We start from the raw sequence: 24574 nt of genomic DNA on the forward strand, positions 1-24574 counted from the left end.
TAGGGCTTGAAATCTCACTCCTCAGGAGACTATTCTCAACATGTACCTGTTGGTACCTCTGACAGTCTCTCTGACTGTGATGAGAAATTGCACCCCAAGCTTAAAAAATGAATTTTTTTTAATATTTATAAAATCCTTCAATATCTCTACTGGACTACAAGAGAAAAGGAGAGAGCAATAGGTCTGTAAGACAATGGAACAGCAAATGCAGAAGTATTTCTCATTCAACCAAGAGACAGGAAAAATGTATGACTGAATGCCACAAAAAACCCTATAATATCCCAATAGAATATAAAATAAACTACTTTGAACCCTTCCTCTTGAAAAAGGGAGGGCCAGAACACAGGATAATGATTTCCCTACAGGAGAGAGTGATGGAATTATACTCTCCTCATTAATGTCATCAAAGATCCTTGCTGGATAATTCTTTCTTCTATCCTATAAGCAGCCATAAAAAATGCCAGTACACAGTACTGTTATACCAAAGAAAGCTGAAGGCACTACTGCAAATATCAAATTTGCCCTCTTTCATTCACCTGATATACAGTTACTAGAATATTATTACAGGGAAAACAAGCAAGTTAGGAAACTCAAAGAATTTTCAAATTAGTAAAAGCATTCCTGGGAAAATGGAAGGAGAGAGTTTAATTAAAAAAAAAGGTAGATTACAAATCTAATTGCACAGGCCAGTGATAAACTGCTACCTTATGCTGCAACATCTATAATGAACTCTTTCACCTCTACAGCCCCTCTTGCAATCAGTGTACATATCCAACACTGTGGTCTATGCATCAGCATCATCTAACTTCAGTTCTTCCTTCTCCCTAGCACATCCAGAACTGAACACTCTAGACTGGAAACGGCTGTTAGAAATCAAATTATATAAAAGGTGATATAACCTTTTACTAGGCATTTTTAGAAGTAGAGGAACAGAAGGTACTGGGCAATAAAAAAAAGTGTAGTGTTCAGAATTGTTATTCTTTAGCAAAGGATGTAACTTCAGTGTTGGTTTCTAGAAAACTTTCCAAGGAGAGGAATGCTCTTCTTATACTCACTTAGTCCTGCTTAATCTGATTTACATCCCATGCTAAGTAGTTTACTCCCTCCTTTCAAATCAAACAGAATTCATCATATAGTTAGAACTTGACATAATTTCAGCAATTTCAAAGATCAAGACAACAGGAGCTCCTCTGGGAACACACTGTAAGAAGGAGGTATTCTTCCAGCACTGTTTTACAAGTGCTTCAACGCTTGTTTTTCAAATTACATATTATTTCCCTTTGTTAACATTTGATCAAGTATGGCACTTTCCAATTGTAATTCAGAGAGAATTCTAAGCTTTTTGAATGTCACCTTCCAGCAAGATGACAGATAACATAAAAGCCCCAAAACTATTGGGTTTATGCCCCAAGCTATATGCCCCAATCATGTCCAGCACTTTCCTTTTTAAAAAGCTCAGTTTCTAGTTAACCTCCTTAGCTTCTAAAACTCTCTCTATTCCCTCTCTCAATCAAAAAATTAAAATTAACAAGGCTGAAAAATATGCCCTCTGAACATCTGAAAATCAAGATTGCCTGTTGAGCCTCTGTTTTTTGGAGGGAAGATGTTAGAAGCACTGCTTGTTCATCTAAATGACAAAAACTCTTTCAGCACAGGTTGTATTAAAAAAGAATCTGAGATTTTGTGTATCATCCTCTGATAAAGGACAAACAACCTGTACCATTTCAAGCCTGCTGTACACGGATAACTTTATCACACACTTTTAATAGCTGTCTGTAAAATATGTATTAAAATACTACAACATCTGAAAATGACTGAAACATAGCTATGTGAAACTTCAGAGCTATTGTTTGAGTCTCCAGCACGCAAAAAAGAGATAATTTTCCACAAAGAGCTGGGATTCCGTGTTTTAAGTGGGCTACTGGTATCAGGAGCATAATCTTAGGACAACCACCAATGAACCAAAACACCATAAAACACATCCTGGGAGGAAAAAGTGCAAGCTTGTTGCCAAGTAATAATCCAAGGCAGTGGAAAAGCAACCATTTCTAAAAAATCTACTGTGCTATCAAATGTACTACCATCTCTGTTTGCTCATAAAAAAATTACTAAACCCAGTACATTATTATTCCAGAAATCTCTTGATTCCCCTATCATATCCCCTACTGAAGAGAGGCATTCAACGATTCCCAGATTCTTGTAGGGGAGCAGGTGGTAGACATTAGAAGTACTTCACTGGGAACAATCTGAATAAAACAAAGACTAACAATGCAAACTAAAAGTACTAGCATTGAAATAAAGTTTGCCTTGACTTCCTTTTCTTACCCTCCTCTCCAGGAGTAAGGGAACTTCTTTGAGTATCCATTTTATATAGGCTTTAAAGCATCTTCTACATATGGCTGCTTTTTGTAGGAAGAGGAAGCTATTAAAATCTTGATTAAAAAAATGAATAAAAGATGAAGTGTCAAAATCAATGTTCATGTTGAAGCTCCATGGCATATTCCAGACACACTCCAAGCAATGTAAGGTATTAACTGAATGCAGTGCAGCTCAGTTCATCCACTATTTTGCCTGCATGCCCTCTGAGCATCATCCCGCTCCTTCTCACATCTAGATTTCTGCACTAATCCATGACCTCCTATGAAGATGTTACCCTGATTAGTCAAACTTCTTAACAACCACACAGAAATTGCCTTGGTGTGTTTTTAACATAATTCTGTGGTCTTCCCTACATCAGCTAATTAGAAAGTGACTCAAACTAATTGAAGTGTGCAGAATGTGCCATACTGTTTCTTTTCTCTAGGGGGTCTGCCACTCCCTATTTTGAATGTTCATTATCACCTTTTATATCCGCTTGATAAATTTATTAAAAATACCATCTGGTGGGGACTCTGCTCTGTGCTGTATTTTAAAGTCTTCTGGTTCTCTGTCTTTTTCCCGTTAGAATTTCTGCTTCAATTTAGGTCACTTGTTTACAAAAACATACTGCCAAAAACAAGTCTTGTTTCTACTTTTTTTTTTTTTTTAATCCATCAGCTATTCAGCTTTTACGGTAACCAGTATTGTAAGAGAAAACAAAAGAGGAGATTACAAATATGGAAATTGCTTTTTTCCCCACTGTTCATACAGCAGTTTTGCCCTGAAAATCTGATTTACTTTTATGGAACAGAAAAGATGTGTGTGAGTAAAGCATATACATTCTGTAAGCAAACAAAAGGAAAAGATGATTAAGGTTACAGGACAGCAGCAGCAAACATTTATTAAAACTTACTTTCTTGTCTCCTGGTCTTATGCTGCAGTATAGAGCGATGAACATCTGGTAGTATATTTAATGCTAGTAATAGTATTTTTGTAGAGGACTGTAATTTTCAAGTCATGGCCTAAGGGTCATCTATACTGGTTATATTTAAAGATAAGGTAGATATGTTCTTCAACTGTCCTTAGAGATCCTGCATGATAAAATGTACCAGAAGTGTGTTGTAGCCTCAGTCATATTTACTTATCACTCCTTAAGTTTTTTGCTTTTTCTTTTTAGCATACTTGATTTTTCATAGGAATTTTTTTTTCCCTGAAGTACTGAGAAAAAAATTTAATGCAGTTGCTGCCAACTGGCTTCCACATCTGAGCGTACGGTATTGCCTTTTATCTCCCATTTTGGACAGGTCAGTTTTTGCTTTCTGTCCATCTACTGTAACTGAACTACAATCAACTGGCTAATGTGGGTGGGTGGGGAAATGACAGAAAATCCTCAAATAACTTTTTGCAGTACAGGAAGGAACAGAATGAAGTGGGTTTCTGTACCAGTTCAAAAAACCAGCCATTAATGACCCTTAAAACAACTACTAAAACAGGGAGACAGCAGATCTACTGCCTCTCTGTTTATTAGGAAAGGAACAGAAGAATAGGAAGGCAGCAATTTAAAGTATTATGGACTGTTGAATATATTTATACTGCACTCTAGACAACAGTCAAAGGTTCTCAGCTAAAGTACCATTGCAACTACGATAGGTTGAAACGTCAGTAATGTCTTGAACATCGTCAAAATCCTAGAAAGACTTTTTGTCAAACTGCAAAGAAGTAACTGCCTGTCTGTGACCACCGAGGCACCCTCCCCTCCCAATGTCTCCTGACTGGAATTTGGACTGTGACTGGGGACTTGAGCTAAGACTCCTGTCTAGTCATCTCAAGTCTGAGGAGAAGTAAACCAGGTTCAGGAAAGAAGAATTTATTTGTGTTAAGAATCAGCACTAGCTGGTCTCAGGGGGTGGTGGAGAAGGGTTTTGGGTGTGTGAGGGTGAAATCTCTCCACACCAAACCAAAGGAGTGAACGCCCCTGCTCTGGGAAGACCATGTACACATGGTACACTCACATGAAAGGCAGTTGATAAGGGGGTCATAACCATCAAAGGCCCCCAAAGCCACCCCCAACTATTCCTGAGGCCTTCTCTACCACCAGAGGACTGCACGTGAACCAAATGAGGCAACAAATCCAGTGCCTGTCCCAAAAGACTGCAAAGCTTCCTCCAGGGGAGATGCCTGGGCATCTCCTGAACATGTATTAATCCATTAGAGGCTATGTTTTTCAGGACCCTCACCACCATGAAGAGCAGAAGGACTGGACCAATGGGACACTGCTGGGTTCCACAGTGGTGATACTTTTTCTATTTTAATCTCTCTCTGTTTTTTTCTTCCCCCACCTCCGGTTTCCTATTTCTTTCTATCTCTCTTTCTCTGCCTCACATTTACCATTAAATAAAACTCATAATATTGACTTTGGCATCTGGTCTTGTTTGCACCTAAATTTGGGTAGAGGCATTTCTAATAATTTTAATAACTGGATCATAACAGCAACACAACTGTTTATTTTACTCAATTCTCTTTGGAAACTTACAAAATCATCACTTTGAAGAAATTATGAACAAAAAATTATACCGGAATGAATAAATTTCTGTTTTAGTTAATATGAAGAAGTGATTTTCCTCTCATGATATCTGTTAAATGTACAGCTTTCAATTTCTTTGTATTTAACTGTGAAACTACATTCCTTCTCTACCTGAACATCTAGTGAGCTGGCATAAATTTTCTCACAAGAAAGTGATGGCTAGAAAACACAAGGCTGATACTAAACAAAAATAATAATTAAAGATGCAAGTATTATTTCAGGGTTTGATCATATTGTTTTGAATAAAAGGATATTGGGCATTTTGCTGTCATTATTTTTCACATGCCAAAAGATTTGTTAAGTCTAATCTTTATTCAGTATATGAATTTGCTTTTGTTTATTTGCTACATGGTAGAATAAAATATGAAATCTACAGACTTTTCAGTTAATTAAAATTATTGTCACAAAGTCCTGTCTCTCCTTCCTCACACTCTTTTTTATTTTCTTGAGCTGAAACTTACTGATGGAATTGCTACATTTAATCTGAATCCTTAATCAAGAAATCAAGAGCTTAAGAAATATCAACTTCAAACAAATATCAACACGCATTTCCACCTGTTTCAGTGAAACTCTTTCTGCAAGCCATATTTATCTGGAAAAGAAAATCCCACCAATATTTGTGTATGGATTTGAAAAAAACTTCAGAGAAGGATGATTTTTCACATGATATCTGCTAGAGCTCATGATTTCTGATCCAATGAATTAGAAGAAAAGCATTCAAGTCATTAAACTGGCCATACTTTTAATTCCCAACCAATACGCTGCTACAGGGCTCTTTCATTAAGCATTATGCCTGAAGAAGGCTTTCAGAAATAACAATTGCTTTAGGAAGTACATATCCCTTGTTGCAGCACTGAAAATAGAAAGAAAAGAAAAAGTAAAAAAAAAAGGAACTGGAACCATATGAACATATGAACAGAACTCTGTTGAAAAACGGATACCAGTAACTAAACCAATCACGTGACTGTCCTTGTAGAAAGAGGGAAAAAAAAAATCCCTGCAGTATTTAGATCATCTTCAAACTTTCATAATTTCCTAAGGCCATGCTTGTAGCAGAGCTGACTTACACTGCTGGGTAAGCCTGCATTGTTTTGGAAGAATGCTAACCTTTTTATAAGAGAAAAACCAAAATACAATAGCTTTGTGTGGAGTCAACATTAAACTAGACACAAAAATAGCATTTCTCATTGCTTCCTTAGAGAGAGACAAAGCAGTCTTTTACAAAGCTGAATCACACTAGGAAACTGATATGACTGGTTTCTCTCTGTTACACATTTACTTTAGTTTTGTTTTGTTTCAAATAACTGCCAAAGACAAGTGAATGTTTATTCGCATTTTTTTCCTTTTAAAACAAGTTCTCCTGGGCATTGAACAGCACAAAAAAGAAGGTTCACAATGATTCATAAGTGCTGAACAGCATTCCCCAAAGGGTGACCAAGGACATTCCATTGTTTTATATCCATCTTCTGCTTTTCAGTCATTATTCACTGTTCTCCCTTTCATCTGTAATGTAGAAGTTAGAAGACAGTCTGATAGACTGAGACAGACTACAGACAAACACTACTTCATGTACAGGCTGCCCATATTGCACTTCCTATGACCTTAACCAGGCTCAAAATCGGCCAGTAGGTTGGTCAAACTCACACACCCACATAGTCCTTGACTGTCCCTCAGCACTGAGTAGTGACTAAAGGACTAAGTGAGGTTATCAAATTTTTCCCTTTGAGGCAGAAAAGATGAATTGTTTCCTATATTTAGATGGGAAAAAAACCCAGAAACCAAAGTAGGTATTGAACAGAAGCTGTTCTAACTTCTTGCCACTGGGCAGACACACATCACAACACACCAGGTACTGCTTTTACCTCCAAAGGAGTATGTCTCTTGCTTGTGAAAACATTCTTTTGTTTTGCATTCCAGATTAAATATTAGTGTCTAAAGACCATTCAAAATGTCAGAAGCAGAAGTTATTAAAAGCAAGCACTATGATTTTGAGATTAAAAAATATTTACATCCTTGTTAAATTAAAGTTATGCCAGCATCATGAATTTAATATGTAAAATTGTTAACTCACACATTTAGAGATAATACTATGCCAAATAGAAAATTACATCTCAACCCTAACATCTGCATTAGGGAATAATTTCATGTGATTGAATTCATTTCTGTCACTTGCCTCATTCCGTGAAACAGCAAAGTGTAAACCAACACTAAAACACCACACAGTGCTAGAAAGAGAATTTTCTGCTACTTTTACTTCAAAACTACTACTCAGTCACCATTGGGTCATGCCAATACCACATCCAGTACTGTGTAAAGTAACCGCATAAATCATCTTCCACATTAACTTTTAAATGTAATATATCAAGTTAATAATTTTTCATTAAAACCTTGTATGCAAAAAACCACAACAATATAAAACTGTTATCATGAAACAGCACTTCATTTTTATTATTTGTTTACCAGCCTTCTAATCGTCACTGTACAGTGACAGCCATTACATAGATACTATGTATCAGTAATAATATGGCTGAAAAATTACCCTCTTTGCCTACAGCTTTCTGATCAAGTTGGATAGCTTTCAAAAAAAAAAGAATTACTCTGAAGTCTCCACATAAGATCCCTAAACAAATACCTCAGAGGCCTTATTTATTGGAATGAGTTTTCAAATGGCAAAGTCTCTGCATATTATCTTCAGTGTTGTTTTGGTACAAGTAAGGGTCACAAAATCTTTCTGAAAAGGGCCATATGGCCTTCAAGGGCTGACCAATATTTCGTTTTTTTAATAAAACAGCTTATAGAAACAGCAGCTGTATTTGTTCTAACCTAATTTAATACCATATTTAATATCATAAGGGATAAGCAATGAACCCAATGAACTGCTTTTCAAGGGTTGAAGATGAAAGCTTCTATACTGAGTCAAGCTTAAAAGCAACCTACTCTGAATACTATACTTTCATATATTTCATGGAACTTTCCTAACTGCTTTCAGTTCACTTTACCCTATCCCATCATTGCAGAAACAGAAATAAACAGTACAAATTCTCATTACAGCAATAAAATAAATCTGTGCTAACTACATCACTGGTAGTTCTACGGAGTTTTTACAGAAGTGGACCTTGGACAGTCTGCTTGATCACAGGAGCCAGACAATATGGTACCTTATGGTAATCATCAGAGGTATGGAAAACAAAGAAGGTTATTTTGCTGGATCAGAGTTGTTGAGAATATTTTTGACTAGGCAATACTGATAGCCATAAATTCTGGTGGAACAGTCATTATGCCCCTGCATTCTTTCGCAACTGGACTGCTCTCAACTAACCTCTAACTCTTCTCATTTCTACCTTTCTCACCATAAATTCTTCAGGGTCATGTATCCAACTGTTGCTGCCTCATTTACAACTGGAGGACGGTCCACATCCTGCTTTCAATTAACTACTCACTAAATTCTTACTTTTAATTTTCTATTAATTGTATTGACTACCATCCCTTAAATATAAAAAGCTGTGAGAGACCTACAGGTCTCTCTTTCCTTATTGTTGGTCACTTCAAATGACTTACACGTATAACAGCTTATGACCCACACTGAACAACAGTGTAGTTCCACTGATCCCCATTCATACCAATGGATAGTATTATGCTGTCCAAACCCTATTTACCGGTAAGATTCTGTAACTACAAAAATGTTTTCAAAAATGGAGAAATTTTAATAAAGCCATGTGAAGTCTCCACACCCTAGATTACCTCTGAAAATTATGAAATGCTAAAGCATATCAATAGTTCATCTCACCAAAATGATCACTCAACCAGGAAATATAACTGAGTCTATGAAGGATGAGTCAATTACAGTACAAGTACACTTCCACAAACATGCATGGATTCACTGCCTTGCCTACTGTTACAAACAAACAAACTTTGTGTTAACACAAAAAAAAGGAAAGCAAATATGTTGAGTCCTAAATTAAGCATTTGCTAATTAAGTTTGATAATCTGATATCAAATCCATACATATGCAACAGTTATTTGCACACAGTAACTGATTTTGTCTGAAGTTTTTAAAAATTCGCATATGGCAGCGCTAAATATGAAATTTAACTTAAAGATTTTAATAAACTTCAAATACTTTGTTTCTCTGCTAACAAGTTTACTGAAGGTAGATGTTTTCTTTTAACACAGTTCTTCCTTACTGCTTATTCTATTTTCTTGTCAATAGCAATTGCAATGCTACTTGCGGTGCAATGCTACTTGCAAACTGCCTAAAACAAAGAGGATTGATTTGATCTGCATTAATGGACAGCTTATGCTACATAACAAAAAATAGTAAAGTGTGATTTGCCAGGCTACTTCGTCCTATGCTTCCAAAGAAACATAATGAAATTTTACATCAACATCATGAGATCAAGTGTAACCATGCAATGCCTTTTTATAATTCATAGAGAACAGGCTGAAAAGAGTTGTACCTCAGTTTTTCACAGGTAAATATTAGAGCTTTCTCAGGAAAAAAAATAAACATCTCATCCTATTTTGAAAACTGTTTTCCTTTCCATCTGTCGTAGGTGCATACTTGAAATATATATATTTCAAATCAGCATGAATTCTGAGAATTTTGCTGAAATTCTCAATTTCATGCCACAATTAATAAACTGGGTAAAATCCCATCTAGACAACTACTAAAAGGTACATAATACTCTTTCCAATAAACTTCAGGATCTGAATTCCATGAGCATAAATGGAAGAAAGCACACAAGCCACTCTGAACTATTAAAAAAAATTGGTATTAGATATTACTGTGACATATTTTATCATTCAGTAGTGTTGGTCTGCTGGGGATTTCTATCATAAGTAATGTCAAGGTACTTGAATCAGTATTATATAAGATGTCCAGAGCTAACAGAGTTCCATCAACATGGTGTTCTGAGAATAATAGTAGCCAATATAACGTTCTGCCATGGCTAAGCATGTCTACGACTCTTTGGGGGAAAATCAACACATGAGAGTTTACTTTCAGCAGTTGAAACTAGGCTGTATAAGAGTCCCTAAATGCCCAAATCCATCTTCACTGCAATAAATAGCTCTGGTTACTCCATTCTTGTAAAAGAATTTGGGCTAACCGAGTGGGAGGAAAGAGCAACCATACTATGACATGCAACGAAAAATTAGACTGTCAGCACAGAGTGACTCAATTACCAGAAGCTTTGTCAGCAGCAGTTGATTTAATTTGAACTTCAGCATTCCTGTAGCATCATTAATTAATCACAAAACTGGAATTTCAAAGAAGTTTCAAGGACTGCCCAACTAATTCTATGCTTACAGCATTGTTTAACTCAAATTAGAGATTTCTGTGTGGAAACAGGAGCAAGAGTGCAGTGATGGTCAGCTTTAAAAGACAAGCATTTGCAACAGTTCATGTAAAAGGAAAATAGTTTCATCTCTTACCTATCAGACCTTTCTCAAGAGTAAAGGATTTGTTCGTGAACATGCATTCAAATGCCACAATATGGAAAACTTTGTTCACTGTGTTGTGGGTCCCAACAATTCGAATATACCTACAGGGAAAAAAAAAAGGTAAATAGCACAAGTTAAACATGACAAACTTCTGTGCACTAAAATGTAACTAATTCAGTTGGACTAAAATGTGCAGACCTATAGGAACTGAGTAACTGTTTAAAAAAAGAAAAGGAGTAAAAAGACTAAAAATTTCACAGCAAGTTTGCATTTAATCGAGATGCTGGTTACACTACAAGTTAAGAAAAAAATCTTTAAAGAGATGTGAAATCTGTTAAAAATCTTTCTGGATTAATTTGCCAAGAAAAGTAAAGTGAGGGACCTTCCTCTTCAGAAATGGTCTGTTAGTGCATATGTGTGCTCATGGAGGCTTTAAATAATAATAATAAAAATAATAATCCTTTCATCAACAAATTTTCAGCCCTATGAAAGATTTCATACAGCCAGGACAAACACAGCAAATCAGTCAGGGTTTTCTTCAGCAGCCAAAAATTAATTCCATTTTATTATGACTGTTTCTAATTCTAACACTCGGTATAGGATATCAATCTCTTTGTTGGTGTATCTTTTATTAATAATAATAAAAAAAAATCTCTGAACATTCAAACATTATGAAACAAAACTAACTCTGGGTTTTACTCCTAGTTGTATAACTTACACTTCTATGCTCTAATTGCAAATCGAATAGAGCTGCTCTTGAACACTGTGACCTACTCACCTGCTGTATTACCCTAAAGGCTTCACCTTCCATGAGCAACCATTAACCTCAATTCAGTCCAATTCTGCATTTTCTGAAGAGACTCAACAGTTCTTACTATACTTTTTGAAAAATCTTAAAAGGAATATTGTACACCATCTCAATAAATGCTGAGCAAGCGACACAGAAAACTACCTGAACCAAGTACCACTACCCCACAAAATGGGTTACCCACACTGCAGAAAACTTTGTATGGAATTAACTCATTTCAATGAGTATCAGAATGTATGAATCTTAACCAATATCCTCGGACTGGGGTATAAAACAATCTTTCACTTACACAGTATAATTATTATTCCAACATCATGGCCATTCCCCAACAGCATCATTTTTGCTTGTGTTTCTCAATAGATCAATTTGAATCTGTATCAAGACATTTTTCAGTCCTATGATTTTTTTTTTAAACAATAAAACAACCCTCATAGCTATTTAGTGTACTAATGTTCAACCTCCAAATTTCTTTTAGAAATTTTAATTATCATGACTTCTAACAAAAAGAATTAAATGTTATTCCCTAATTAATATTAACTCATGGATCAATTAATTATCACAGTAGCAAACCTCCCGAAAATTATTCTATGTAGAAAACATAAAGTAGCAAAATTGAAGAAAATATTTATTATTCATAAAGAAGTTGAACCTACGGTTTAAGAGTAAAGCAGAATTTAGCCCTTATTACATAACTGTGCCAAGTGCCTGCAAAGACCATCACAGGAATCTTGGTTGACAGTCAGGGAAACAGCAGTTCTTTCCCCAGACCTGCCCATGTGAACCAGATTACTTTCTTTTGTCAATTCACAAGCAGGTAACCCTAATGAACCCTAAACACACAGGTAATGTCCAGGATTTGACAAGGGTAACTGTTCTTGTTCTCTCCAGCCTCAGAAGCACAAAATTCAATTAAATACAGGAAAAATCTTGGAATATTTTTAAGTGTACATGGAGGCTGGCTTGCCACAGAGACTCCCTCGTCTCTCTCAGGCAAGAAGAGTTGTGCTGCTTGGACAAAACACACTCCCGGCTAACCAACAGAGCATTACTAATGGAGAGATACTTTGACATCCTTCAGTTATGCTTCCTTGCTTTAAAGAGTTTAGAGAATAAACAAAGTAACAATATTAATAGGAACACAAGAAACTGCTTCATAATTAGCTTTAAAACTGATTTGTTTGGATTTTTCATGTTATGAAATTGTAACACTAGAGCAAACGTCTTGATTGCTTTTTTCGGTGAGATCAGAAATTGTTCAAATTCCTGTCAGCAGCAAAGCAGGCTTATAAAACACAAGGTTATCTATGAATCTGTGTGAGATTGCAGAATCACAATCCAATGGCTGGACTAGCTCCACTGTTAATGGACTTTAGACTCAACTGCTAAGACTGAAGGGAAGACAGAAAAAAAACTCTGAAGAGAAAACCTTGATCAGTTCATGGTGTTTAAAAGTACTTCCCTGGCAGGTGAACAGAAACGCAGCATGATAATTTTGCCCCTTTATTTTATTTTCTGGCCCTGTTTGAGAATAACGGATACTGAAAGTATAAATGCTATAAGAGTTTCACCCACATGTCACAGATTTCTCTGGCCACAGTTAGTCATGCTACACATGGTCCTAAAATTCCCAGAATGGGAATACTAAAGTAATCTGGTTGGGTTTGGGGGTTTTTTCCGCACTTACAAGAAAATTGTTTTAACTAGAGGGAAAACAATATGTTCTACTGGAGCTTGGTAGAATTTTAAACTTCTAAAATTTGAATGGACTCCCTGGGTTGATTAATTAGGCACCCACATGGCAATGGCCCTCATCTATCTCCCATTTTTCCCAGAGCAATTCTTCACATTTACACAAAACTATGACATGTGTACTCTGTTGTGGCCACAAATACTCATGTTTCTTAACAACTAAATTATGTTTTACTTCTGCTCTTTACATTTGTACAGCTGACACATTTAATTCACATAACATCTGCTGCAGAGCATACCACTGATTCAGCTGTGGATACCCTGGAGGACTACCAATACCAAAGCTCATCTGCCTACATCAGAACAGTGCTTAGGACATATGTGTCAAAATATAAAAATATGCATACTCTAGAGGTCATTTTAATGCTTCATTATAATAACACCAGTAAGATACAGACAAACTCTAAAATATATTAAGCACAGATTCCAATCTGTTGAGAATATTGAGACAGAAGACTAAATAAGGAGAGATAATGGAAACTAACCAGTATTTTGCACTGATACCCATTCTAAGTTACTATAAAAGCAACCTAAGAACAGCAACAGCAAACTCAAAGAACTAAATCAAATAGGTAAAAAATGTGCTCTTATGAACTTGGCATTCCATTTTCCTTCATGGAGCATTTGGTATGAGACACCAGTGCTAGTCCTACATACTTTATATCTCCCCTAACTGCTTAAAAACCACTAACATTCACATTCCAGTCACTGCCACAAAGATGCATGAGGTACAGCCTAACACACAAGGGCATTTGAAGATATTCTGTTTGTCTTTTAGTGGAAAAGGAAACAGTGCTATTCAACACCATCTAAACTCCATTTATTGACAACTCCCTAAAACGTATAATCCTTCAGGCTCACACAGCTGAATCAACAGTCCCATGGCAGGAGGACAGAAAAAACAAGGAGGAAAAAAATCTATTGCCAGCATTAAATCATGTGGCAAAACAGTGAACGTAAATAAATACATAAAATAAGGAATTAAGCCAGAACAAACTTGAAAAGCATATCTGTCTTTTGACAGAAGACAAGTTTTCCCACTCTTAGACAGGAAAGTCTAGTAAAGTCTATAGCATAACAAAGGAAATCTCTACTGCAAATATTGAAAGCAAGAGTGACAAATCAAACAAAAAACTTACACAAGACAAAATCATTGAACTCTAGCAGCAAAAGTACATGTAACACCTGCAAAGCCTGTACAGTAACAAACATTTTCACCTTTGCAATTAATGCAAATACAGCCAACAGGGTAGCAGTCTGAAAACACATTTCTCTTTGTAATGTGCTAAAATGTGCTTCCAGATATTTCATGGTGGAGCATTCAAGTGCCTAAAAATATTGGTATGCAATACTTAGACACCACATGTAATTGTTTGTGTGCTGTACATAAGCAGTATATCAACCAAGCATCCAATGTTTCTCAACATATTTAACCAAATTAACACTGATGTGCTTTGGAACATAAGTGAGACTTGCACAGTCTGATATTTTGTATTCCACAGGTAAGAATAATGAGCTTACGAATGTTTTGTTTTTCATTACTGGTTTCCAATTTTTATTTTTTTACAACAAAAACCCCAAATTCAGAAAAATTCACTTGCGTGAATCTCCATCTTCACATTGCACGCATCTCTAGTTCCACTAAAGTTGTCAAATCTGAACTTGGCTTGCCTGGTTTTGTTTCAGGTCAGACCTCAACCCAAAATAGCTCTATTTCCTAGAACTCACCTACATATGGGCAGAAATCTGCAATTACATCTGATCTCATAATGGACATGAATAAAAAACAAGGTAGAAGAAGATAGTAAGACTTCAATTTGACAGAAAAAAAGTAGCTCTTACAAACAGAGAAGAAAGCATTGTTCTTCACAAGGTCTGGTTCTAGCCCAAACTGGTTACAGGATTTAGAGAGCAGACACAAGCTGGCTCTGCTTACCTTCCAGGTTGGTGTGACATGGAGACAGATTCTTTCCAAAATACAGATAATCTTCAACAGGATTAGTTTTCTTTGAATCATCCTATGTTGTGATGTAGTTTCATGACTTTGGGTCAATTTAGCTTAGGCTTCAATATACAGATACATTACAGCCTCCACATTTTTAAACATATTGAAGAAACAGAAGAAAATACAGGATAGTCCTGCTCAGTGAAATCTGAGAATGTTTTCCATTTTCCCCAGCTTCTCACGTTCAACCAGTCTGTGATTTTAGCATGCAGTAATTACTTCTTGCTCCAAAGCTAATACAGTAAGTGCTGTCTAGATCTAGCCTGGAATCAGACTATATACAATATGACAAAGAAATACTTCAAAAGTATTAGAACAATATATCCAATGATATATGGAAGAAACCCTACCATTTATTACATTAAAATTATACCAGAAAAGTACTAAGCAATACTCAAATGAAATCAGCTGGTATTGGCAACATAAAAATGATGGAATACATCTTTTTTATCAATATTTTTATGATTTAAAAATTCATACCTATGGATTCAATTCTGTGTAGATTTGAAGGTGGAGGTGGTTAGAAAATTGATGCAAAGTATTGCCGGCTCAATTTCAAACTGGTTACGCAATTTTGGAATGCTGAAATGTGAGGTAATTCATTAAGCTAAGTTTGCCTTATAAATTTTAAACATTTATGATATACCATTTAGTGTTAATATTCAAGTGTGGGTTAGATCTCAGACAAGAATGGTTTTGTTAACTGGTTCCTTAACTAAAAAGATGAGGATACAGTTATTATATCCCTGTACTACCCAGTGATTTACAGATTTACAGATGCCATGCCAACAGTTATTATGTCACTTAGAAGAAACATCAACTTAAATTGTTCAACAGTGGAAGCAATGTTTGCAGGAGCAAAACCTCTAAAAAAAAATAAAAATAATTACACTCAAACTAGTAGAATGTCAGTTCTGACTGCTTTGGCGTTCCTTTGACATAAATAAAGTGTGCAACATCTGTTCTGCTCCTGACAACACACAGCTTAGCCAAACTTTTTAACTATGATCATTCTTTGGCTGCATTTTAAAAATTATTAATGAAGACTCAAATTTACATGAAATACATATCAGTCACTATAAAATAGAAGAGAAGCCTCACTGGAAATTATAAGACACATTTTTCATGTTGGTGAAACAAATGTTTGATGTGAGACAGATCAGTGAAAGTAACAACCAATTACTTCTATATTCACTAAGTTGTGTCTTTTATGGGAAAAATCGGACATGATATCAATTAGCTGTATCACCTGCTACACATATACATGGTTGCTACCTCTGTTAATCAGTGTATCTAATTTTCACTGCTTATACATTCCAGCATATTAAAGACCTAACTCCTAAATACTGCAGGCCTGAACTGGGCTATAAAATAAAGGACAAAAGAAATATTATTTATGAGACTGTTCATCAAACATGGACAGTGCAGCAGATTCAATCTCGTAAGCTTCATAGTCTAGTTCTTTTTAAATCAAATTGTGTTTTACAGGAAATAATAGATAACATGATGAAAGGAGATCATAAATTTGGATTACAAGTAGGTCTATATTAAGTTGCACAAACACTCTTATACGGCTCAGCAGCAATGAGATGGCAAAAGAGAAGGGCAGTGACTTCCAATATCAGGACCAAGATAACAAAATTTCCAGAAACTCAAGTTCTTGTGAGAAGAGCTAAATTATGGTTATTTTGAAGGTAGAGCATTTAAGACAGAAAACTACTTTAATGTAATTATTTCTTGTTCTCGCTTGGTCTCTTTTTTTTGGAGAGGCGTGGGGGGAAATTTGTTTTAGTTGTAGAGTAAAACCACATGTATCACTTGGTATTTACCTCATTTCTCTTGATGATTTAATAAGCAATCAGGAGAACTGTTAAATTCAGAACAGTAATATTGCAATATTCGCAATATTGCACCAGTTAAATTAATTAGCCAGATATTTGCTCACTGAAAGACTACCATCAGGTTGGAGTGCCACAGCCCAAAGAAAATTTTATTATTTTGTTAAAATGTTGTTCTTGTTCTCCTACAAGATGAAAGTAACTTATTTTTGACATGTTTATGAAATATACTACTAAAACTCGTGAGCAGGTGAACAGACTGCAGAAGACAGAAATATATTTACTGAGCTACTGAATTTAGGTCATTCAAGTGGTTCCTTAACCAAAGAACAATAACCACTCATGCAGTTCTTTTCCTATGGGTAAACATGTAAAAATATTAAATTGTTTATATCTAATGTCACAAATATTAAAATCAATTTGGAGGCAATGGAAGAGAATAAATGGTAACCAGAAAAATAAAGACTTTTCTTTTAAACGTTATTTCTTTTAAGTGGAATAGAAACTAAAATTCTCACCTGTCCAAAATTTGCTCAACAGTGAGTGAGCTGCATGTAGGTTCCTTCTAGGTGATACTCATCCAGTGGGAGATCATCACCACTGACTCAGTGACCAACTACTAAAGATAGACCCCAGACCCAAATGGAGGGAAGAACTATGCATACAGAATACTTAGCATGGGAAGCGAGAAATATATCTAGCAAAGAGGGGTTTGAGTACTAATTAATACAAAAGTTAGGTAATATGTATCCTATGAATGCTGATACTTTGTTTGTTAAAATGTATAGTGTGAAGTTTTGATGGTTACCACCCAGCTCCCTACTTTGTGCAAACTACAACAAAAAATAGAACTACCTCGCCTCAGTGCGCGAATTGGCGCTGCACACCAGGTAACGAGCCTGCGTTTGAGACAACAATAGCACATATTTGTATCAGTAACAACAACAAATTTGCCTTGATCTTTCTTTGTAATGCCTTTCAAATAATAATAATAACAGATCCCACAGAGCATTGAAAGGACGTGAAAAAAGTCAGTACTTGCCTGTGCACAAATATTTCTACCAGTTGCAAGATGACTGCTTCTGTAATGAACTCATGTTTGTGGCCATGGAAAAAAACCAAACCTACAGTATTAACTTCCTTCACTGTGAACAAGGAATCTTTTATTTGGGAATGAAACAGAGCTTTATCTGGATACTTACTTGAAGACAGAATACATTAAGCCATTATCCATTTGGCTATCTATATATTAACCAGTGCCAGAGAGGGGTTTCATCAGTTGTTTCTAAAAAGCAACATAAACTCACTGAGCATAAGAATTGCACTGAAAATGCTGAACGTTGCAAATTGAAAGGTTTTAGCATAATGAGAAAATAAAGGCTTCTTAAATAATTTAGTGATCTAGGATCCTCTAATGTAACAAACTCATTTCTTCTCCATAAACCTCTGCCTTTTTCAGTCCAGATGACATGCAGTACTCAGAAACCCTTCTTTTCCAAGCTTAAAGCAGTCTCTGAAATATTTCCATTACTCATGAAGGTGCTGCATTAGACCTCAATTCAGGTAAATCTTGATTGTTTTTCCTTTACTGTTGAATTTCGTATTATACTCAGAAACACTCAAATGCAGCTCTAAAATTCATATATATATTTATATGTAAAGAAAATGCAAAGATTTTTCAAGTGCTCTGAACCATCTAAATTCTTACCACAATATCCCTGACACCACCTTATAAACCTACGTCACACATCTGTTTTCACCTTGATAGCAGCTGGAAGAAGAATTCTGCCTATACAGCAAATCTCTAGCACTGACAAACTGGAGTTCTCAAAACAAAACCATGATGTTAGGTTTAATGGGAAATTGTTTTCTTTTAATTTTGTCTGCTTTTGACTATTGCTGAATTTACTAAGCTAACACTAGAATGTGACTCCTCAATAAAGAAATAAACCATTATACTCGAATCAAAAAGTCAAGAGAAAAAAAAAAAGGAAAAAAAAGAAATAGAAAGTATTTCCCTAGACTGCATAGCAGGTGAGACAGTGAGAATGAAATCAGTGATTCAGGATATCAGCTCTAACGGTTGTGCAGTCCATCAGAAACCTGCAGTTACACAGTTGTGTTGGGACTTGCAGAGCTGGTGGTATTCACCTGCTTGTTTCACCATACCTACCCTCAGCATATTTGATAGGTCTCCATTGTTATTACCTTGTATGTGGCCTTCCCAAGGTGGCTATGAGCATACACGACCCTCTCCTATCCAAAATCCAATTAGATCCTAACAACATTACATTGCAACAACTGGCACTGAAAGGCATTAGGTTGTATTGTATCTTCTTCAAGAAGATTTTTTTTTCCCTCTGAAGGCCACAATTCTTCCCTCAGAAGTGACAGAAGTGCTCTGTAGTAGAGTATCTTGGAAAGGAATCTTACCACGCAGTTATGTGAATCTCAGTTCTGTAGACACAAATTTCATTAGCGCATCATTTCGATTTTCCTCAATGTCCTGTGTTACCTTTTAAACCATCTACTTCACTTTATTAAGCTGATAATTTGAGCTCAGTACTGCATTATTTTATGTAGCTAAAAGGTAAGTCAATGCATTTTATTCTTACATATTAATGCAGTGAAAACACGTTTCAGTAGGCAGCTCTTCATTATACTTCATTGCTTTATTCCTAGTTGTAATTGATGTCAGTTAGGAGGCTATTACCAGTCTGATAGTACTTTTTCCTCCATAATATTATTATTATTCTCAGTATAATGACAAATATCTGTTTGGAAATGGAGGCAATCAATATTATTTATTGCTCTATTTTCATTAACTAGAAATTTACAGGGAATAAAAGACTGTGACTTCCTTTCGTCCTTCATGGAGGGGAACCTTTGAACTTCAGAACTAAGGTTCCCCCATCTGAGCTTCCTTACCCTCTGGTCTGTCTGACCTTCCTTACCTATGTTGAAAGTCATATTTTCACACTTAATTTTCAGATCTCTTACTCTCCACCTCTCAGCTCATGCCCTTTCTTTCACCTTGGCAGGTGAATTAGTATCAGTGTTTCCCATTTCCCTACCATGTCATGTATCCTAAAATTGATGATATACTTGATATATTCAAAATGAATCTTGATACAATACAGCCTCATAATTTTAGTTGAAATCAATAATTAACTTGTGTACTTTTCATCATAAAATGTTTAAGAACTCGAATCTTTAAGAACACTACATTTAGCAAGTAATAATGGTATTGATTTATGTAATGTGTGTCCTTTGATGTATAACCTAACCATTTAGTTCATATCCCCTCATAGAGCTTTCTTGACCTCCTACAACTCCCAGTGGCTCAACTATGTCAACCTTAAACTTCCTGATATAATTTTTTTATATTACTTTATATGGCCTTTTAAAAAAAATAAAAATTAAAATTAGTCCAGACAAGGCTGGTCACTGTTTCTACCTAAATACACACAGCTGACTCTCAGTATCTCAATTTGCAAATTCCTAACATCAAGTCAGGAAAGATATGGATAAGCCAAAAGAAGTCAATAATGCCAAAACATTAGTGAAACATTAGCTTATAGAAATGTTTTAAGCTGGTTTCAGGGAAAAAAGAGTCCAGGACCATGCATACTTAGGGAAAGTGACTGAAGCATAAGGAAGCAAAATTATGGTAATTTTAATGCCACAGTACCATTGGTTTTACATCTTACATGTGGACTGAAGCACATACAGGTCTTACAAAGAACCCTCAGAATTACAGTAGATAATACCTGCATCCCTACAACTCACCTGGTATTATTATTCACAGTAGCCAGATCACAATTAAAACATGCATGCTTAACTTGTGCTAGGAGCACACTTTCATTTTGCTATACACATACACCATAGAAATAGGATTTCTATGTGGTCAAACTACATTTAAAACTATCTCTTCTACTCAGGGATTCTTCTATAGTTGCAAATAAGTAGGTAAAACAGAAATACAATGGTCGGACACAAATTTCAGCTCTAATAATTTTATATCTCTGGAATACTAAAAATTATTTGCCCAATGTCTGATTCTGTTTTCTATATATAATGATCAAGTCCATATATTAAGTACTGTGTGAAAACATTACAACTAGATCCTATTTATCATCCTATTGCATGACTGTACATGACAAGCCATTTGAGCACCAAATAGATAACAAAATTCATGATGCCGAGAAAAGATCAACTGACGTAAGAAACTTGACAACTACTTATGTATCAGGAGAGATATTTAAGACAAAAAGAAAAAATAAATAACAACAAAAAAACCTCACCACAGTCAACCAAACAAACCCAAACATGATTACAGAAAGATGAAAAATAGTAGGAAGAGTAAGGAAAAAGAAAAAAAAGGAGGAAACAGAGTGAAAATTAATAAACAGGCAGCTCCACACTGTTCTATACTTATCTCATTTCAACACATCTTTTTGGAGGTACTTGCTTTTAAAGTATTATTTAGTCTCATAGCAAAAAAGTAACAAAAAAAAAAATCTTTCCACATACAAATAAGACCTGATTTTACTTTGAGAACTCTTAACAGATTTAGCTTCAGACTTTCAAACATTCACCATTGTGAAGCAGAAAGAAAAAAAAAACCAAAAAAAATGAGCAAGTGCATCATAATTTTGAAAATACCTTGTCAGGTGTGCATTGCTGATGTTAACTTGTAAGAATTCAAAGATTATTTTTATTATAAATAATACACTATTGTTGTAGAACGTCAGTATCCAAAAATGTAAACCCAGTGCAGATGCTTTTAGTTCTGCACCTTCAGCTTTGGTTTTCCACCTCAGTTTCAAAGCAATGATGCTGCACATACATAAACAAAAAAGGACATCTAGAATGAATAAATAAAATGCAAAAGTTTGTTTTAGGGCATGGCAAAAGGACAGTATTGTAGCTGCACCTTTACTATGATTACTATACTACGTGGTACACCATATTTGCTTTGCATTAGTCAAGTCTATGAGCATGCCTGCTCTACACCAAAAAACTGAATCTCAAAATGACTCACATTCTCATAAATACTAATGCCAAAGGCCTGAGACACATTTAAATTAGAACTCAAACCTTCATGACTTTTTAAATATTAAACCATCATCAAAAATACATTTTTAGAGGTATTACTTATATTTTATGCTGTGATGTCCCTTTCCCGAAAGAGACCTTTCAGACCTGCACTTTAATAAAAGGTTTAGATTAGAGACTGAACTTTGTACAAATAAAAAGCTGAGACTGAAAATCTGGGGAATGCTTTGACCTGGAAAAAGCAGTCTTGTTTTAGCAAAAAAATATACAGTTTAAACCACTCATTTTTGAGAGTTGAGTTCATAAATGGCTAACATATCCCTTCCCTTTTAAAACAGAAAGATTACTTGAAATATTCTTTTACCAATTTTCTTCTATATTTATAAACATCGTTGTTAGTGCAATAGGATCACAGTAGATCTCCATCAGTAGATCAGGATAAGCCAAAATCAATTTTCCTTACTGTCAATGGATGAATACTCTTTGGCTCTTCTTTTTCAAAAACAGTTTGTTCAAGACTTGTTTAACACCAGTATCCTCCAGAGAGACAGAATTCACTTATCTTATTGATAACCAATACAGGTTTACACCCAATGTTCTTGTTTTATAATAAACTCTGTGTGAAAAGTAACATTAAACCTGTCCCATGCTTTATGAGCATACAATTCCCCAAAAAACCCAAAACCATCTCAAAATGTTTCTTTATCAGTGGAGATTATAATGATTATATGATGATGCATCCCAAAAGAGGATACATTCCGGACAGAAGTTATTAGCACCAGCCATCATTAGCACACTCCCCACGCAAGGGCAGAAATGCACCAATCTAACAACCACCTTTGAAGTCCACACACCTGGTATTTTGTTTTCAAGTAGAAGGTTTCCCCTGTAGTCAACATATTCAAACAAAGAGAAATAGTTCCTACAACTGTATCTGAAAACTAACTGGTGGAAACTACTGAAGGGGGAACGATTATGTCAAAAAAGTAGCATAACAAAAGTGGCATCTTAAAAATGTCCACTCCTCCTACCCATTATGGAATACATGATCATATTCACTGGGGTTCTCTAAGGACAAATAAGTTGTATGCATAAACACACTCATGTACAGAAGTCAGCACAAAGCCAGAGTTAACACCTACAATGAATGCAACCTATTAGCTCAGAAGCTTCAGTCCTCAAATTAAGAAGTTGATTTAACACAGTACTCCATTACAAAGATCCAATAAAAATGCTTTAAAAGCTTGAAATAATAGGATTATGCACCTCATCTGGCCAAGGGCAAGCATGAACTAAACGATGCTCGTGTGATAAAGGTTAAAATGACAACATGGAACTGATGATTAAAGGAACTTCTATATTCATGTTCTCTGATGTTTCTGAGGTGGAAAGAGGGGAAGGTTACCCCTCCCTGCACTGAAACATGGGTCAATCAAGTAAAATTGAGAACATCAGATACAAAGACAAATCATATTTTGATATTATACTTTTAATATTTTTTTTCAAGATTTTTGGTTTGCCTTCAGGGTTTTCGTTGATTTATTTTATTTTTTAGAGAAATGTCTTGACTCAGAATTCATGAATCTTACAAAATAATGCATTAGCCTCTTCCAAGCCTCTTCCAAGCAGGAAAAAGGCATAGAAAGGACATTATTTAAATGTTGTTACCAGTTAATATCCACATTCAAAAAATCTGTAAATTAAAATATGGAGCAGGAAACTAATATTTGATGTAAGTAATTTGAACTTGCCAAATATGTTGGTTTTGACAAGGCCAAAACTCTTATAGAGAATAAATTAATTTCCTTTTAAGGGAATCCACACAAGAGATTTAAATTCATACTTAAATCTTAAAATATATGACAAATTTTCTAAACTTAACACTTGACAAGAACTATGGATTGCAATTACTGACTAAGGGTTTGGGCGTTTTTTTTTTCTTTTTATCCACCTCAATTGGAATCCATCATTTTATGAACGTACGCAGCCTATAAGTTTTATAATAAACAACAGCGGGGGAAGTTTTCAAGTACCAATATGAAATTTCAAAGCAAATTGCCTCCTCCAAATACATAGATTACATTGTCAGAAATCCCCAGTCACAGAAGCAGGATTTAAAGGACGAATGACAATGATCTTGTCATTCCCAATCTCACACAAAAGAGAACATGATAATGATTTAATTCTTTTTAAACTATATTGGGTTGGGTTTTTTTGCCAACCTTAAAATATCAATGTAGCTCTTACTCAAATCAAAGTCTTGAGCCCTTTCTTTTTTTTTTCCTTTATAATCCTTGCTCTGCTGAATTTAATTGCCTTGGCAATGCCGGAACACTGCCTGATCCTAACAGGTCAGCATTGATCGCTCTAAACCAATTGGTTCCTTCATTACTGAGAAAATGAAGCAAAGAGAAAAGGCAGGTGTGCTCTCGCACAGTCAGCTGGACTTCAGCTCTTGCCCTTCTTCTCCCTCATTAACTAAAAACCAATCGATCAGGAACTTGCTCAGAACCCACAAAAACTATTCATCACTTCTGACACAGAATGGTTTTAACAGGTCACTAAAGAATATTTGAGATATCTATCTTCAGAGCCTTTAAAGCTCATACAGTTTTTAAACTTACATCCAAGAGAAACAAAAATCAAAATGTTACACTCCTATATAGTTCTAGTCTAAGCCTTGAATCCTAAATAAAATTTGTTTGGTATTTGCCCAAGACAAGACATTTTAA

General features: G+C 35.3%; 1 protein-coding gene across 2 annotated transcripts in view; it reads right to left on the bottom strand.

Moving 5' to 3' along the window:
- Window positions 1-24574, bottom strand: part of BTBD9 (BTB domain containing 9) — a 118759-nt gene that overhangs the window by 36726 nt on the left and 57459 nt on the right. For both annotated transcript variants that reach the window (XM_051783446.1, XM_051783445.1), the window contains exon 8: window positions 10376-10485. In XM_051783446.1, coding sequence (XP_051639406.1) covers window positions 10376-10485 — 110 coding nt within the window. The remainder of the gene's footprint in view (window positions 1-10375; window positions 10486-24574) is intronic.

Source organism: Manacus candei, unplaced genomic scaffold (genome assembly GCF_025592945.1).
Source record: "Manacus candei isolate 608988 ecotype Guabito, Panama unplaced genomic scaffold, ASM2559294v1 h1tg000017l, whole genome shotgun sequence".
NCBI lineage: Eukaryota > Metazoa > Chordata > Aves > Passeriformes > Pipridae > Manacus > Manacus candei.